Consider the following 18979-nt stretch of genomic DNA (forward strand, 5'->3'; position numbering starts at 1 on the left):
TGAGCTCTGCCTCCCATCAGATGATGGGTGGCATTAGATTCTCATAGGAGCACAAACCCTATTATGAACTGCACATACAAAGGATCTAGGTTGCACGCTCCTCATGAGAATGTAATTAATGCCTGATGATCTAACATGAAACAGTTTCATCCCAAAACCATCCATCACCATTACCACCCCCACTACCCAGGTCTGTGGAAAAACTGCCTTCCATGAAACCAGTTTCTGGTGCCAAAAGGTTGGGGATCGCTGACCTAAGTCTAATGTATAGAATGGCACAGATTACAAATGAGTCTTAAAGATTTGTAAAACATTCACTGACTTTCATTTAATTGTACTCATTACTTAGATTTTTCATGAACTCAAACGAGACATCCTAATCCTCAAACTAACCAGCTAAGTTGTACTATACACGTTTTGTCTAGGTCCTCCTTAAACACACCCTACTGGAGGCCCCAGCTCCAAAAGAGAAACGACCTCAATGACTCCCATGGGCAGCTACTAAGGAGGTAAATTCTGCATGGTCCACAGACTCTTCTCATTTTCCTGAGACTAAGGCACTGCTCCTGACACAGACTCAGAAAACTCTTCAACCCTAGGAGATGCCACCTCTGACCCAAGGGAAGTGAATGCCTTCTGGCCAGCTCCTTAAAAGCCCTGGCCAGTTTCCCAGACACATTTCAGTTGTAAACTCATTATGAGAAACATTTAATTACGAAATTTGCAAACAGGGGAGCTTATTTGAAATACATTAACTAAACAACTCCTTTTCAGATCTCAGTCTGTCTCAGATATTATTTCCCACATTACTTCTCCTAATTCAGTACATGTGTTTTTTCCTTGAATAATTGCCTCTGCTGTATTTCTCCTTCCTTTAGCCTAAGTCAATCTTTCCATTTCTAAAGCCAACAGCTTCTGAGCAACCAGGCTATCCACCCATTAAACATGCATGCAAGGGCTTGACAAATCCTGAGTGCCTTTAATTACTCAGGGATAGTCTCTTCAGCTAACATGAGAATGTGTAGGTTATAATACAACTCATCCTGCCATATGGCTTCCAAAATACTGGAATAGGAAGGGATCCTTTACCCTCTCAGGTCGTAGCTAACTGGCCCACCGATTAACAATCTTAACCTATCTAACTCTGTAGTTTGGAGAATTGCTTTCTAGGAAGCTGTTGTGCCTGGCGAACTCTGAGATCCCAAATATGTAATTATTATTATTATTTTTGAGATGGAGTTTCGCTCTTGTTGCACAGGCTGGAGCGCAATGGCATAATCTCAGCTCACTGCAACCTCCGCCTCCTGGATTCAAGCAATTCTCCTGCCTCAGTCTCCCAGGTAGCTAGGATTACAGGCATGTGCCACCATGCCAGGCTAATTTTGTGTTTTTCGTAGAGATGGGGTTTCACCATGTTAGTCAGGCTGATCCTAAACTCCTGACCTCAGGTGATTTGTCCACATGGGCCTCCCAAAATGCTGGAATTGCAGGCTTGAGTCACCACACCTGACCAATATGTAATTATTATTAAGGATTTATTTCTGAGTTATTTGATATTCCTGATTTTTGTGTTTGTTTTTTGGTCTTCTAAGATCTAACTGGATTAATCTTAACACTGATATCATAATTCACCAAGTTTTTGTGCCAATATTGTTAGAGGAGAAAAATGGGATGTTTTGCAATTACAGTCAAATTAATTAACAACTACAATTTATTTCTTTGTAAACAAATACACAAAGGCTTTGGTTATCTTCAGTTTAAATGAAAACTGTCAAAAAATTAGAAGTCCTTATTACAGGGGTCTAGTTGAGTAACATATGACTAATTAATGCAACATAATACTGTGAGGTCATGAAGAAAACACACTGTAAAATAATACGTATTGGCATGGGAAAACCTTAATATAGTTCTCAGAGAAAACAACCTTGTTACAAAATAGTATGCATAAAGTAAACCATTTTGCTAAAGAAAGATATATATAGGGAAAAAGATAAGAAGGACATAAATCAAAATATTAAGAGTATCTGAGGACAGTGAGATTACATATAATTTTTTCTTTAGCATTTAAAAATGTTCCAAGATTCTACCCCGGACATTTATTATTTTTATGCTTTTTAAAATAGTTTTTTTTTTTAAAGGAAAAGAGCTCCCAAATAATTTTGAGAGTGATTTCCTTTACTATTTCACACCTATTATTAGCAACAGTAATGGAACATCTATTGCCATAGAAGAATCTCAATTACATTTTAACATAAGTGAGGCAGTTTTTCCAGTTGCCTTTAAAAATATCAAAAAGGGCTGAGCAAGGTGGTTTATGCCTGTAATCCCAGCACTTTGGGAGGCGGAGGCAGATGAATCACAAGATCAGGAGATCAAGATCATCTCGGCCAACATGGTGAAACCCCATCTCTACTAAAAATACAAAAATTAGCCAGGCATGGTGGCACATGCCTGCAGTCCCAGCTATTCAGGAGGCTGAGGCAGGAGAATGGCTTGAACCTGGGAGGCGGAGGTTGCAGTGAGCTGAGATCACGCCACTGCCCTCCAGCCTGGTGACAGAGTCAGACTCTGTCTCAAAAAAAAAAGGCTGGGCTCGGTGGCTCACGCCTGTAATCCCAGCACTTTGGGAGGCTGAGGTGGGTGGATCACAAGGTCAGGAGTTCAAGACCAGCCTGGCCAAGATGGTAAAACCTTGTCTCTACTAAAAATACAAAAAATTAGCCAGGTGTGGTGGTACATGCCTGTAATCCCAGCTACTCGGGAGGCTGAGGCAGAGAATTGCTTAAACCCAGTAGGCAGAGGTTGCAGTGAGCCAAGATCACACCACTGCACTCTTGACTCACAACTGTAATCCTAGCACTTTGGGAGGCTGAGGCAAGCAGATCACCTGAGGTCAGGAGTTCAAGACCAGCCAAGACAACATGGCGAAACCCCTTCTCTACTAAAAATACAAAATTAGCTGGGCACGGTTGAGCATGCCTGTAATCCCAGCTACTTGGGAGGCTGAGACACGAGAATTGCTTGAAACCAGGAGGCAGAGGTTGCAGTGAGCCGAGATCGTGCCACTGCACTCCAGCCTGGGCAACAAGAGCAAAACTCCATCTTAAAAAAAAAGAGAGAGAACAACTGGAAGCACTGGAGACTAAGGAAAGTCATCTATAATGACATATTAAAACTGGCCAAGAGAAGAATAAAGTGGTTCCCTTCCCAAGTGCCAAAGAGAGGGAACAGTGAAACAGAGGAAGCTCATGAAAAGTTACTGATAAATAAGATAATCTGAATGATTTGATTTGTTAAATCCAAAAAACACAGATACAAAGAAGATTTGGAAAAAACTTTCCAATGATAATTTACTGTAATTACATTCATTCACACATTCAATCACTAACTTGGTACTTACTACATACCAAACACTGGTCTAGATGATGAGTCAAAAAATAAATGTGAACCACTGAATTATATACTTTATACAATGAATCGTATGGTATATGAATTATATCTCAAAAAAGTTGCCATTAAAACAAAACAAATGAGATATTCTCCCTGTCTTTAAGGAGCTCAGAGAAGCAAAGGGGAGACAGACAACTGCAATGCAGTGCAGTAAGGGTTAGGACAGAAGTAAACTGAATAGGCGATAGGAACACACAGAAGGAACATCTTAGCCGCACTGGGGTCTGGAAGAACTGATTCATGAACAAAAAGTAAGCCAAGAAGGGGAATCCTGGAAATGAGAAGAAGGCAAAGTTGGCAAACTCCTGACTTAAAGCAAAAACTGAATGCCAGGAGTGAAACATGAGAGATGAGGCAGGCCGAGGGTGAAGGCAGGTCATGAAGAGCCTATGTATTACAGCCTCACTGCTCAAGGTGTGGTTCTCAATTCAGCAACATAGGCATCACCTGGGAGTTGTTAGAAATGCAGAGTCTCATGCCCAGTCACAGACCTACTGAGTCAGAATCTTCTCTTTAATAAGATTCCTAGTAATTCAGATGGACATCAAAGTTGAGGAAGCATTACACTGACAAATTTACTCTTAGGACAAAATCCTATGGGGAATCATCAACGAATTTCAACCAGATAGTGACTTGATCAGATATGTGCATTACAAAGATCTCACTAGTAACAGAATGAAAAACAAATTATAGAAAGTAAGACCAAAGATTGCTTAGGAAGCTGTTTCAGGAACCAGGAAAGAATAAGGGACCAAGACGAGCATGGTGGCTCATGCCTGTAATCTCGGCACTTTGGGAGGTCAAGGTGGGAGGATCACTAGAGCCCAGGAGTTCAGGACCAGCCAGAGCAACATAGTGAGACCATGTTTCCAAAAAACAAAAAATTAGCTGGGTGTGGTAGCATGCAGCTACTATAGTCCCAGCTACTTGGGGGACTGAGGCAGAAGGATTACTTAGCTCACAAGGTCGAGACTGCAGTGAGCTATCATGACGCTGCACTCCAGCCTGAGTGAGAGAGCAAGACCCTGTCTCAAGAAAAAAAGAAAAGACAAAAAAAAAGATAAGGGCCCCATACAAAGCAGCAACAGTGCTAGGAAATGATAACTGATTAGGTGAGGTGCAAGGGTGCGGGGGAAAGTAAATCAAGATGATTCCTAAGTTTTGGGGTTTGGGTTACTGGAGGGATATTGATATCATTCACCAGACAGGGAAAAGAAATAACAACAATTACGGTAGCTAACATTTCTTAAATATGGGCCAGGCATTACTCTAAGTGATTCCCATGAACTATCTCAATTAATCCTCATAACAACCCTATGAAGTAGGTATTACCATCCCATCATACAGATGAAGAAAGACACAGAGAAATTAAATCAGGTAGAATAGTATGAAGGAGGAGGGAGGAAGGAGATGACAATTGATTTTGAATATGCTGGGTTTGGGATGCTTGTGAAGATGTCCATAAGGCAGTTGTCTATAGGGATCTAGGTTGGTAGGGAGAGCAAGTAGACTGGAAACAGAGGTTTGGAAGTCATCAGCACAGGGCTGGCACCTGACTCTTCAGGAATGGATCAGGCCACAATGGGAGGAGTGTAGGTCAAGGACACAGCCCAGGAACATCAATATCTAAGTTGTAATAGGAGGTAAGTGAGCTTACGAAGACGACAAAGCAGACAGGGAAAGGAGAATGACAGCTATAACAGCAAGGATACTAATAACTAATACTTGTAAGAATTTACTAAATATCAGTCACTATTCTAATCATTTTTTAATATATTATAATTTAGTCATATATAAAGATAAGGAAATTGAAGCATAAAGAGGTTAATTGGCTTGCTCAAGGACACAGAGAAAGTGAATAGCGAAACCAGGATTCAAACCAAGATCCAACATCTAGGTGTGGATTCTAAGCCCTTGATTTCTAGGATGTACTGCCTCGCTTTCAGAACCCTGGGAGGGCTGGAAGCCAAGGAGGGAAGTAGTTACAACAAAGCCCTCAGAACAGTGTCTGTCCCACAGTAAAGCCTCATTAAATATTAATCACTATTATTTGATAATTTACTGCCATGGAACCACACATTTGACTGAGCCACAGTTTTTAGAAGAAAACAAGTAACAACTGTATAAGGTAAAAAAACAACAACAACGAAAAACAAGGTTTTAGTGGAGGAAGAAAAGCAAAGAAACTTTCAAGTCTGCTAAGCCTTCAACTCAGTTTCCTATGGCTTTGGTGTCTAAGGCTCCACACAGTCAACCCTTGTCCAGGTTTGTGGCTACCACTATGAGCCTAGTCCTTTGGAAGGGCTGCTACATATAGCAATGACCTGAAGGCCTCACTAATCCCAAAACACCTTCTGACTGCTATAAAGATTCCATTCCAGGGCACTCCTTCAGCATTGGGCATATTTTGCTCCATTCCAATTGTTTTACAAAGCAGGTAGTTGATGTTGAAGGCCTCCTCCAGACAATGTTAATTTGTTCTAATTAGGAGGACATGTCTACAATGTCCTGATAACATATTATCAGGTAATTTTCAAACTAAAATTGTATCATGTATACTAATTCAGAAGATTTATGTTTTTTCTCTTTTTAAATGATTTCTAGTTCAATTATTCTCTCTGGCACAGAGTCATCCAACATCAAGAAACAGAGTGAATACAAGCAACAATAATGACAATGGTCAGAAAAAGAAGTAGTTTCGATTTCTAAAAGGTTAAATTTTTGAAATGAATTTATATGTTTCTAGTCAAGAAGATTTCTCAAAACAAAATAAAGGTATTAAAAAGCAGAAAGCATCTTCCAGAAGTGGGACATCTAGTCACCGTATCCCTCAGGCAATGCACAAAAAGAGTGCTATTTTTAAAATAAAGTGAATGTGAATGCCCTATCCTGCATAAATATAAATGCTAATTCTTGCCAGGGAGACTTGAATTCTAAAATTGACTAAAACTGACTAAGCAGACTTATGAACAAAGATGCTCATCATAATGTATCACTTCCAATAATGAAAAATGCCCAGCAGTAAATAAACTTTAGTATATTATGCTGCCATTAAAAAGATTTTTAATGGGCCACGCACAATGGCTCATGCCTGTAAGCCCAGCGCTTTGGGAGGCCAAGACGGGCAGATTGCCTGAGGTCAGGAGTTCGACACCAGCCTAGCCACCATCTCTATTAAAAATACAAAAAATTAGCCAGGCATGGTGGCAAGCCCCTATAATCCTAGCTAGTCCAGAGACTGAGGCAGGAATATTACTTGAACCTGGGAGGTGGAGGTTGCAGTGAGGTAAGATCATACCACTGCCCTCAAGCCTGGGCAACAAGAGTGAAACTCTGTCTCAAAAAAATATATAGACAGATATATTTTTTCAATGATTATTTAATATAAATTCTCACAATACATATTAAGTTTAAAAATCATTACCATTTGTGAATATAGACAAAAGACATAAAGTAAATCAACAGTTGACAATGATTATTTCTAGGTGGTATAATTTGTTTATTTTAACTTTCTTCCTTTATATTGTTCTGTATTATCCAAATAATTCAGATTAGCTAAAAGACAGCATTTCTATAAGCAGAAAAAAAATGCTTATAAATCAACTTTTTTAAAGTTTTTCCAATTAATCCTAATTTTCTAATTAACTTCTTCCTACTTTTTCTTACCCTAGTCAAAGGTTTAACATCTAGATTAGTGGTTTTAAGGTTGTGTGTGAGTCTCCTCCCCAACCCCACCACCACCCCGAGATACCTAGCAATGTCTGTAGGCAATATTGGTTATCACAACTAGGGATGGAGGGTACTATTGGATCTCATAGATAAAGGTCAGAGATTTGGCTAAACATACTACAATACATAGGAGAGCCACCTCTCCCACAAAAAAAGAATTATCCAGCCTACCATGAATGGTGCAGAGGTTGAGAAATTTTGGTCAAGGATGAAAAAAATGAGTATAAACAGTACAAGTGGGTTAAAATGCAATAGCAACTCTGAGGGGTTTAACTTTTTCATTTCTAAAATAAGAAATACACATTCTGACGTTATGAAAATTTAATCTAGGTTGTGGACCCAAAATTCTTATTATTAAGATACACATTTCCCAATTTTACGGACAACATTTCCAGAAAATTCCTGCTCCCAACCAAACCATGCTGCTTATCAAGCTATAAGATTTTTTTCTGAGCTTAAGCATAGAGAGACCCACTCTGTGTACAAGTTGTTTAAGTACTGGCACAAAAATGTTTTAAGGTGAGATCATATCTTTAAAGGAGTATCTTAGTCATCTTATTGTAATGTAGACCAGTATGGTAAGCTAAAAACTAAGGTTGAACTAGTCTAGTCTAACTAGTCTAAAACTAGTCTAACACAAAGGTGTTTATTTGAGACACACACACTCACATACAGACAATGATTTATGCAAACTCATAAAAAATTACTTCCTTTATGATGTCAGATCAGGGAGTGGTAATAAAGCAAAAGCACAAATGAAGTTCCATCCTCAATCTAAGTTAAGAAATAACAATTCACTCTTTAGTAACTTATTTTATTCCATTATAGGTATGGGGTATATATATATATACTTGGTTATAACAAATAACAGAGTATAAGGGATGGGTAGATAAAATTAAATAGTAGGGAGATAAAGAAGATGAAAGGGTGGAAGGAAAAGAGCAGAAGACAGACCACCACCAGACATGAACAAGAGATGATGGACAGACAAAAAAGAGGGAATAAGAAATTGTGCAACTTATCTCTGAATGAAAATGGGGGAAGAGAATAATGTATCCAAGCAAGGATGTGAATAAAATAAGGGGAAATAAAATACTGAGGAAATATGGTAGAAAGAAAGCAGCAAGAAAGGTAACGTAGGGTTCGTAGCCCCAAAATTAAGACTGAACAATGGCCGGGCATGGTAGCTTCCCCCTGTAATCTCAGCACTTCGAGTATAATTAAGTGGGAGAATTGCTTGAAGCCAGGAGTTTAAGACCAGCCTGAGAAACAAAGTGAGACTCTGTCTCTACAAAAATTTTAAAAATTAGCCAGGCATGGTAGCACGTGCCTACAGTCCCAGCTACTCGGGAGGCTAATCTGGGAGGGTTGCTTGAGCCCAGAAATTCGAGGCTGCACTGAGCTATGTTCATGCTACTGCACTCTAGCATGACAAACAGAATGAGACCCTGTCAAAAAATAAAAATAATAATAAAAATAAATGGAAAATAAAAATAGAAGACTGAATAAAACTAATTTTCAAAATTTTAATTTCTATCATGCTATTAGTAACATTTGCTTTCACCAATGCTCCATGGCTTTTTTCTTTTCTTTTTTTTTTTTTGAGATGGAGTCTTGCTCTGTTGCCCAGGCTGGAGTGCAGTGGCGCGATCTTGACTCACTGCAACCTCTGCCTCCTGGGTTCAAGCCATTCTCTTGCCGTAGCCTCCTGAGTAGCTGGGATTACAGACACACGCCACGCCTGGCTAATTTTTGTATTTTTAGTAGAAATGGTGTTTCACCATGTTGGCCAGGCTGGTCTTGAGCTCCTGACCTCGTGATCTGCCCGCCTTGGCCTCCCAAAGTGCTGGGATTACAGGCGTGAGCCACCGCGCCTAGCCTGGCTTTTATTTTTCAATCCAAAATGATTCTCTAGGGGAAAGATATCTAATGTCCTTCTGGTCAAGCAAAATCTCCCATTCTTCTGCTCAAAGATCAGAAAAGGAGGGGTAGAATTCAATAACTATCATTCTCGGTGACGTATTCACAGCAGACATGGACTGAGGGTAGCTGTTTATTTTGTCTGCCTAGCACTATTCCTTCTGATGGCAAACAGCTCACAGTCATCCCATGAGGTTGGAGTGAGATTATCAATCATGGTGCCCTGTCCTCCCCCTGGCCTCTGGGGTGAGCACAGACTTGACCACTCATAGTGCTCCTCCCCTACTGCCTATAGGCAGCAGTTAAAGGAGAAGGCACATGACAAGAATTCCTCTATCAGGCTATCTTCCCCCAGGCCCAATGCTGTAAGATCGTGTGATCTGCAGGTGCCACTAACCATCTTTCACCCCTAAAAAAAGCTGTCCTGAGGATGAAACCAGTGTCAGATAGCACATGAGAATCAGTGATAGAGAGCCCCAGTGACCACGTCTGAGACTTGATTCCAGCCATGCCTAAATTTTTAAGTCATATGAGCAAATAAACTCCTCTTTGTCATTGAGTTGGGTTTCTGTTTCTTCCAACAAAAACAGCTCTGGCTGGTAAACTGATTAACACTGTTAAAGAGAGGGTTGGTAAGTCAGTGTGCCAGAATTCTCATCCATAAATTACCCAGGCCCTCTCTATTTACATCCTGTACCTCAGCTAATATCATAATTTGAGGTACTGACTTTCAGAAATGTAAAACTTAATGTTTAAAGTAGAAATTCATTTAAAATGGCATATATTGATTTGTTTCAAGATCTAAAAAGTATCCCTACTAAACTGAGATTTGATGTTACAAACTTCTACTATTCTGGATGTCAAATACTCTACTGTATTCCCAGCTCACATTCATCTTTCTAAACTAGAGAGTTCTACACTTTTAATCTGTCTAGCCTCGTCACTACCCTAATCATTTTACTTCTCCTATTCTAAAAATTCTAGTTTCATGTATATTTGTCAAGGAGTAGAAATCCCAACCACACATGCAGGATTCCTGGCCAGGACAATATAAAAAATGTTTTTGTATATGTGACAAAAGATGAACAAAACCTGTCTTTTCTGTGTGTCCAGTCTCCCTCCAGTCCAGCATCTTGCCCACATTTTTGGCCACAGTAGTACATTAGGCCAAAGAAGGTAGATAGTATGGTCTTCACGAACGTTTGTGAGCACTTAGTGCATTATGTACAATGCACTTCTCCCTTTATTTCAATCAAGTTTAGAACCATTATTTTGAAATAAAAAAATAATCACATCATCCCTAAGTTCTACAATTGGCAAAAAGTCTTTGCTGTACAAAGAGATATTTAATGCTAATGTCTGCTAGTTAAAAAGAATTCCAAGTGAGGAGGGCTTAGAAGAGAAATGGAGAATGTCTGAGGCTTGAAGAAGCCAGGGATAAGTTTCTGCAAAGTTTAGGTTGTATCAGCACAAACTCAGGCTGATGTTACAGCCAAGACAGATGGCGAAGAGGAACTGTTAAAGGGTAAAATTAACCAAAGGGCATTTCAGAAGGCATCAAAGGCAGACATCATTAATAAAGGCAAAGTGGTCAGTGTGAGAAGGAAAGACTAAAAACCATCTAACCTTCTTTTACATCCACTTCCACCTCCCACTGAAAATGAACCTCCACAGCCATGACCTCCAATGCCAGGCCTTTGTATTAAGTATCTCCACTGGTTGGGTTAGGGTGGAACCATAGCATTCATTTTGGAAAAACCAAAAAGAAGAAAACTCTTCCTTTTACCCTAATGAGGAAGCATAACTCCAGTATGCTCCTTGAAGATGTTAGGGATGACAAGAGACTAAGCACAAGGGAACTTCTGGGGTGACAGAAATGTTCTGCATCTTGTTTGTGGTGGTGGTTACATGACAGAATATATGTATCAAAACTCATCAAACTGTACACTTAACATGAGGGAATTTTCATGTATATTATCTCTCAATAAAGTTGATAAGACTGGGAGTTGGGGTGGTGCTGGGGTAGAAAAGGACAAACTCCCAGGAAGACAAATGGAACAAGTCTAGGAAGACCACTGTGGGATGGAGGACATGCCTTTGGGTCGGGTGGGAGAAGTGGAATTGCCCACATAATATTTTGCCTACAGCCAGACTTTACTCCATAGATAAGACAGAAGTTTATACTTCCAACAGTACTTCGTACTTCACTGGGAATTGCCTGAAGTGGAGACAAATAAATCCAAGTCTATCCTGCAGTGGACCACATACTCTTAAATTCTCCCAATGGAGGCAAAATTCATCATAAAATGAAAAACAGAGAAGCTAAATTACCTTCTGAGGTAAGAAGTAGAGTAAGGCAGATTATCTCTCCCCTCCCACATTCTCCCATACATGAGTTAGCATTTCCTGTCACCCCTCCCCTCAGGTTGTAGTTAAATTCCTGGAAGCCCATTCATAAATCTTCCTCCAGTTCTCTTTCACTATTAAAAAAAAAAAAAAAAAAGCTAAAAGTACCAGGAAGATTTAAACTATGTGGCAGCACAACTCTTATTCGAATTAAAAACTATCTGTAATCTTTTCTGGGCAATACACAAAACTTTCACACTTCAAGAAACAGTCACAAATTTCAAGAGTAAATAATGAGCATTTTGCTTTGTTCATGCTGTCTAAAGAAGTATTTCTTAGTAGCATTCAAGTTCCACAGAGGCAGTCAAAATTCATGATGAAAGAGGAATTAACTTTCAGTTTCCAAGGCTGGAGCTACTGACAATATGTCACTCTACTCCCCGCTCCTTCCCATCCTAGATGTAATCCATCTCAGAGAGACCTGTCTCTCAGATTTGTCCTCTTCTTTATCATACCTTCTGCCTCTGCCTCAGTCCACCAGACATTCATCACTTCACACTTTGTCTCCTGAAAGTTCCCTGGTCTCCCTGGTCCCTGGCTCCCAGTTCTATTACTCATTCTGTGCAACATGCATTTACTTGTTTAACCACATCTTCATACCCTGCTTCGTCCTTACAAGTGGACTAATCATGCCAAACCATTATTTTCATTCCATCCCTCCCCTGTTTAAAGTATTCACTCAACAGATATTCAATGAGCAGCTATTCTGTGTAAAACACTCTGCTAGGCTCTACAAGAGATAAACAAAACAGCATCTCAATGGGCTTAGAGTGTCATAGGAGTGGCAAACATATACACAAATACAGTAACCATAATAAGACGGAAACATGTTTGGGTCATTAAGACAGAGAAAAAAGAGTACTAGTGGGGATTCCAACTCTGAGCTATCAGCTGGATGTCAATTGAAATTAAAATTGATATAGATGAAGTCGAATGTGAAAGACAAGAAAAAAGATACAGAGGTTTCCAAGCTGAGAAACTAGGAGCACAAAAATGCCTTTAACAGGCCCAGGGACACCAGGAGGAAATTCAAATGGAAAGGGCGTGACCAGAGACTTGAGGACAGCTAATGTCCTTGCCAAACTCCACATCAGAGCACGTGATCAGAGATGAGATTTCTGTTCCGCTTTAAGATGTTAGAAGCAGTCTGAGAAATACAGTCTCAACATAAAAAATATTAGAATTTCCAGGATCAATAGTTTGAAGAGACAGTGGCATAAAATATAAAAGGTGGATCTATCCCAGAAAAAATCTAGGCGATGTGGCTCTTGTACATATGAGAGGAATGGAAGGTTACACATATACAGTCTACTGACCTAAACAGCTATTTCATCTAGGCAAGTTAACACGCTTTGCAAATGTGGAATTTTAGATTGTCCTTGCACTGCCACAATACTCAGCATCTTAGCACACATAGGGACCTTATAATCAAACAGCTTCAGCTAAAAACAAAATAAAACAGAAAAGTAAACAAAAAATTAAAATGTTTTAAAATTAAAAATAAGCCAGGCATAGTGGCTCAAGTCTGTAATTTCAACACTTTGGATGGCCAAGGCAGGAGGATTGCTTGAGCTGAAGAGTTAGAGACCAGCCTGGGCAACATAGCAAGACCCTGTCTCTATAAAGAAGTACAAAAATTAGCTGGGTGTGGTAGCACGTGTCTGTAGATTCAGCTACCCAGGAAGGTGAGGTGGGAAGATGTCTTGAGTCTGGGAGGTTGACACTGCAGTAAGCCATGTTCACACTACTCCGGTCTAGACAACAGAGGGAGACCCTGACTCAAAATAAATAAATAAATTAAATTAAATTAAATTAAATTAAATAGTCTGGATGTGGTGGCTCATGCCTGTAATCCCACACTATGGGAGGTAGAAGCGGGAGGATCACTTGAGTACAGGAGTTTAAGACCAGCCTGGGCAACATACTGAGACCATCTCTAGCAGAAATTTAAAAATTAGCTGGGTGTTTGGCGCGTATCTGTGGCCCCAGCTACTCGGGAGGCTGAGGTGGAAGGATATCTTGAGCCCAGGACTTAAAGGCTACAGTGAGCCATGTTCACTTCACTGTACTCCAGCCTGGGTGACACAGTGAGACTCTGTCTCAAAAAGATAAAAAATTAAAAACAAACAAACAAACAAAAAACAACAGCTTCAGGTAATCTTGACCATTCTATGGCATTTATGATGCTATCCATGGTGTCTGGGAACATGATGAGAGGAATAGCACGCCATTCATTATAATGCTGCTGGAAATCCTTCTAGGTCTAATTGACACACCCTACTTCACAAATGCGGAATTGCTTGTGGGTGATGTACGATCACCCACAAAAGCACCTATGGGTGATGTACGATATAAATATCCACTGGCAAGTCAAGAATAGCAATATTTTCAAAATTAGAAGCAATGAGATATCATAATTTCCTTCAATTCTTTCAAAAGCAAGGCAGGCTGATCCACAAACAAATCAACATACTACTCTGTGAATAAACCAAAAACCATTGAATAGTACACTTTAATTTGGTGAATTATATGGTATAAGACTCATATCTCAATAAAACTGTTATTTTTAAAAATCAACAAAACATGTTCCCAAGAACCTAGGTATTGCCCTTAAAATGCTTATACTGCTGGAAAAATTTACAAAATGGAAGCCTTGTTAAAGTGCTGTGACAAAACCATTAACATTCTGGCTGAACAGAAGAAATTGAACAGTCTCTTGTCCTTCACTATAATAGGAGCTGATCTGTATCACACATCACAATCTGTCTTTAAGATCTGAATGACATTTTTTCAAATGGCATTTTTCAGATTTAACTACAGAGTTGAATGCCATAATTATGGCATGTCACTAATACATCTTTCTTTATAATCTACCCTAGAACCTCCTTCCTATAATCCTCTGCAAGGGAAAGATCCTTGTGCTTATCCACTGATACTACTTCTAAAGGTTTTCCTATTCCTCTAGTAATTACAATCCTAGTTTTTATTTCTGGAATTAGCTCAACCTTTCCCATGTCTCAACCCATTCCCTAAATTCTACTAATAAATATCATACCAGCTGTCTGCCTGCTGCTGATGTAACAGCAAGTTATTTATGCCCTTATAGATTCAAAGTGGGTCAAGAATGTAAGAAGCAGACTATAAGTCTGTTGAGGAAAAGGACTGTATCTTGTTCACTGTTAGATTCTCTCAACATTAAGCAAAGTACCTGGCATACAGGGTGCCCAATAAGTATTTCTGCTTGCCATTAAGCTAAGGACCATTCACAAAAAGAATTAGCCAACAAATAATCAAGTGACCAGACTATTAATTAGGCATAGTGTATTTAGGAGAAGGCAGTATAAGCCTCAATCAATTTCAGTCTTGATCTCTAAGGCAGTCTGTCTTTATAATGACAAAGAGGTTAAAAAAAATTTTTCTTCTGAGACACAGTCTTGCTCTGTTGCCCAAGATGGAGCTCAGTAGCATAATCATGGCTCACTGCAGCCTCAATCTCCCAGGCTCAAGTGATCCTCCTGCCTCAGCTGATCCTCTTGCCTCAGCTCTAGAGTAGCTGGGACCGCAGGGGTGACTACCACACTCAGCTAGTTTTTAAATTTTTTTTTTTTTTTGAGACAGAGTTTCGCTCTTATCGCCCAGGCTGGAGTGCAATGCGTGATCTCGGTTCACTGCAACCTCCACCTCCCAGGTTCAAAAGACTCTCCTGCCTCAGCCTCCAGTGTAGCTGGGATTACAGGCATGCGCCATCACGCCTGGCTGATTTTGTATTTTTAGTAGAGACGGGGTTTCACCATGTTGGTCAAGATGGTCTCAAACTCCTGACCTCAGGTGATCCACCAGCCTCGGCCTCCCAAAGTGTTGGGATTACAGGCATGAATCATCGTGCCCAGCCTAATTTTTTAATTTTTTGTAGACACCAGGTCTGTGTTCCTCAGGCTGGTAAAAGGTAAATTTTAAAATAGATTGTGATAAAGCTGTGACAGAAGCCCAAAACTTTACCATTTAAAAATCACATCTTTTCAATTTTTTCTCCCAAGTTATCTTGGGGGAAAAAAGCATTCAAAACCCAACAACATTTATTACCCAGTCTCTAGCTAAGCAGCCTCGTACTAGGTGGCTCAAAGATGATGGCTCAACATAAGAATGGGGGGATGTCCAATCTTTTGGCTTCCCTGGGCCACACTGGAAGAAGAATTGTCTTTGGCCACACATAAAATACACTAACTATAGCTGATGAGCTTTAAAAAAAAAGCAAAAAAAAAAAAAAAAAATCTCATAATACTTTAAGAAAGTTTTTGAATTTGTGTTGGGCCACATTCAAAGCCATCCTGGGCCCGCATGTGGCCCATGGGCTGCGGGTTGGACAAGCTTGATATAGAAAAAGTGGAGGGGAGGAGTTACACAAAGTAACCAATGAGTGTTTACAGACTGGTATCTCTTCATGTGAAAATGATTTTGATATTTCTTAGTATCTACCTCATAAGTTCCTTATGAGGACTATGAGTTCATATTTTTAAAACACTTAAAACAGTACCTGGCACATAGTAAGCACTATATTAAGTGTTAGGTTACTTTTAATCAATTTTCAACTGCATTCATTCATATGTTAGAGATATATAATACCTAAAGAAATTACTAGATTTAGAGAGAAGTTCCAATTATACAGTCCTTAAATCTAACTAGAAACAAAGAGGTCTCAGAGAATGTTTCATGCAAGCTCCTCATTTCATGGTTGAAGAGATTAATCATGTATCTCATATTTGTAGAGAAATTCATAGGTTACAAAAAGCTTTCACAACTATTATTAAGTTTGATCCTCACAACAGCTAGTAAGAGATGCAAGGCAAGTATAATTAACTCCATTTACACATGAGGAAATCGAACCAGAGATGTTAAGTGACTTGTCCAAGGTCACAGTAAGTGAAAAGGTTTCAGCTTGAATCCAGGTTTCCTGATGCCCAGTCGAGACTTCTTTCCTCTAGAAAACACACTGCAACTTGGGCTCTGGACTTGAGTCACATTCGGAAACAATGATTCCAGTAATTACAGGACCCTAAATGAAAGTTCTATTGCAAGTCCTAATGTGAAAAGGCAACTCTATTACCTGCATGTAGAAGTAATTCACAGTTGGCAAAACATCTGCCTGCAAATGAGTGTATAGTATAAAATGCCATGATTACATATATTCACAAAGGACACCACAAATCTGCACAGCACTCAAGTGACAGTCCTCCATAATATGCCATTCAGAGACTACCAGACCCTGAGAATATTGGTGTCAGTCTAAGAAAGAAAAGACTGCCACTTCCCTTAAACCAAACCCAGAAGGGAAAGGCTTGCCCCAGAGGATGGTGAAGACATGGAGACTAACAAGGCTCTGCGAGATTACACGCAGGTTGCAAACTCCCAGCGACAACTGAGTACCGACCCTCCCAGTAGGTGAATCAGCTTGCGTTCATCCGGCAGCATCTTCCCCCAGGGCTCGCCACCCCCAGCGCAGCTAAACCGGGGAGCTAAAGGTGAATGAAAATCGACAGCCACCGTTTGCAGGATTCAAAATAACCTCACAGAAAGGCTGGCTGGCGGTAGAAGCGGCACTGCATACCGACACAGGACGTTATTTTAAGCGCATGTCCCCACGAGAGAAACCTTGGGTTATACCGGAGCAAGCATCTCCCACCCGCCGGGAATTTTCCAAAGCCAAGCAGGAGGGGAGGCAAGCCCAGCCCAGGCCCTCCCTGCTAAATCCACACAGGGCCCCTTTCCACTTGGAAGCCCGCTCTGCCCCCAGCTCGAGCAGCGCGGCAGAGGGCCTGGGAGACCCCCGAGACGGGCCTCCCTCTGCCGTCTTAACCATCCTGCCGGAAAGAGGAAGGTGCCGCAGCGGCCGACCGGCGAGTAGGGCCGAGGGTTCTGAGGCGCCGAAAGGGGTGGCGCTGGCGGGGCCCACCCGGGCCCGGCGCTCCCGCCCCTTCCGCAGCCTGACAGCTGGCGGCAAGGGCAGCGCTGCCCAAGTCCTCGACGCCGGCCGCGGGGTGCCTTACCTTTGTGTAGAGCTCGGACGCGGCCATGGCTGGCCCCGCGCGCCTACGCCCCCCGCCTGAGCGGAGGCCGCACCTCGCCTGGGCGGCCGCCCGCACGGACTAGGAAGCGCCTGCAGCGGCCGGCAGGGAAATGGGCAGGGCGGGCCGCGCAGGGCGGGGCGGGGTGGGGCGCCTCAGGCGCTGGCGGCCAGCAGGGGCCTCGCCATCACTCCCGGGCTCGCCGCGAGCAGCCGCGAGAGCTCCGCCTGTCCGGGGTCCTGGGGGTCGCCGCCGCCGCCGCCGCAGCCACCTCGTCGGCCCGCGATGCTGCCGCCGCCGCCGCCGCCGCCCTGTGCATTGTGGGAGCGGGAGGAGGCTGCGCTCCAGCGCTGCCACGGCGGCTGCTCCGGGCTCTCTCGGGCTCACGCTGCCTCCCATCGGCTGCGGGCACAGAGCATCATCATCAGCCTGCCAGCCGGCGCCGCCACCGCCTCCCGCGCTGCCGAGGCCCGGAAAATCGCCCGGGCCCCGGGCCCCGCGGGAGCGGCACACCACAGGCGCCCCCACCCCGAAGCGAGCCCGGGACTGTGCGACTGAGCCCAGCTCCCGGGGAGGGCAGTCATGGCAGGGGTTGTCACTGTGTCCGGATAAACGATGGGAGCCTTCAGGCTCAGAGGATTTAGAAGAAGCTCTCTTGACAGACTGTAGAATAACCCAGAACTGAAGAAGAGCCTTGTCAGCAGCAGTGACTCTGGAGCTGGGCAGTGCAGGACCGGGAATTTGAGGTTAAAGATGATCACCAAGGTCACTCCGAGCACCTCGAGGTCTGCAGCAAAGATGTCTCATGATGCCAGAGGGCAAGGGCCGCTTCAAGCTACAGAAACTTAAGTGACTTTGAAACGTGATAGCCCCAGGGGACAGCTCAGGTGCCTCTTTCCTAGACCTGTGCGTTTGCAGAGATGGAACTACCTTACTGTCCCAGCCTTCTTTCCTGTCCTGTTCTCTCCTGGTGATTTTTGGCTCCATCGTGGTACCTGAAGTTGATCTAGATGCCACCTGAAAATGGCAGAGGACTTATATGGAAAATCTGTATCTACAGTTTGACTCAGCATCGAAGGTCAAAGCCTCCCTCACTCTCCTCACAGTGATCCTTGCACATCGAGCAGAATGTGGTCTTTCTACTCCCAACCACGTGCTATCTTCACCCTCTATTTTCTCACCACCCTCATTTTCGTTTCTGGTTGAATAATCTTCATATATATTTTTTTATCCCTGCCTCTTTGTATTGCCCTCATCTCTCGTTTCTTTGAACTAAAACTAGTCCCCAGTGCCTATCATGGTCATCTGGGAGACCGTTTCTATCAAGAGCAACTCTCATGGCTGGGGCCCCTGGTTGTGTGTGTTGTGTGCGTATTTGGAGAAAGATCATTCACTGAAAAGAACAGGGGGCC

At 42.1% G+C, this 18979-nt stretch overlaps 1 protein-coding gene across 4 annotated transcripts in view; it reads right to left on the reverse strand.

The window, feature by feature from the left end:
- Nucleotides 1-17604, reverse strand: part of MYO5A (myosin VA) — a 221568-nt gene extending 203964 nt beyond the window's left edge. For all 4 annotated transcript variants that reach the window (XM_064365693.1, XM_064365691.1, XM_064365690.1 and 1 more), the window contains exon 1: nucleotides 17550-17604. In XM_064365693.1, coding sequence (XP_064221763.1) covers nucleotides 17550-17576 — 27 coding nt within the window. In that variant the 5' untranslated portion in view covers nucleotides 17577-17604. The remainder of the gene's footprint in view (nucleotides 1-17549) is intronic.
- Nucleotides 17605-18979: the final 1375 nt, after the last annotated feature.

This window comes from Aotus nancymaae, unplaced genomic scaffold (genome assembly GCF_030222135.1).
Source record: "Aotus nancymaae isolate 86718 unplaced genomic scaffold, 86718_ANA_hifiasm-v0.15.2.pri h1tg000062l, whole genome shotgun sequence".
Classification (NCBI taxonomy): domain Eukaryota; kingdom Metazoa; phylum Chordata; class Mammalia; order Primates; family Aotidae; genus Aotus; species Aotus nancymaae.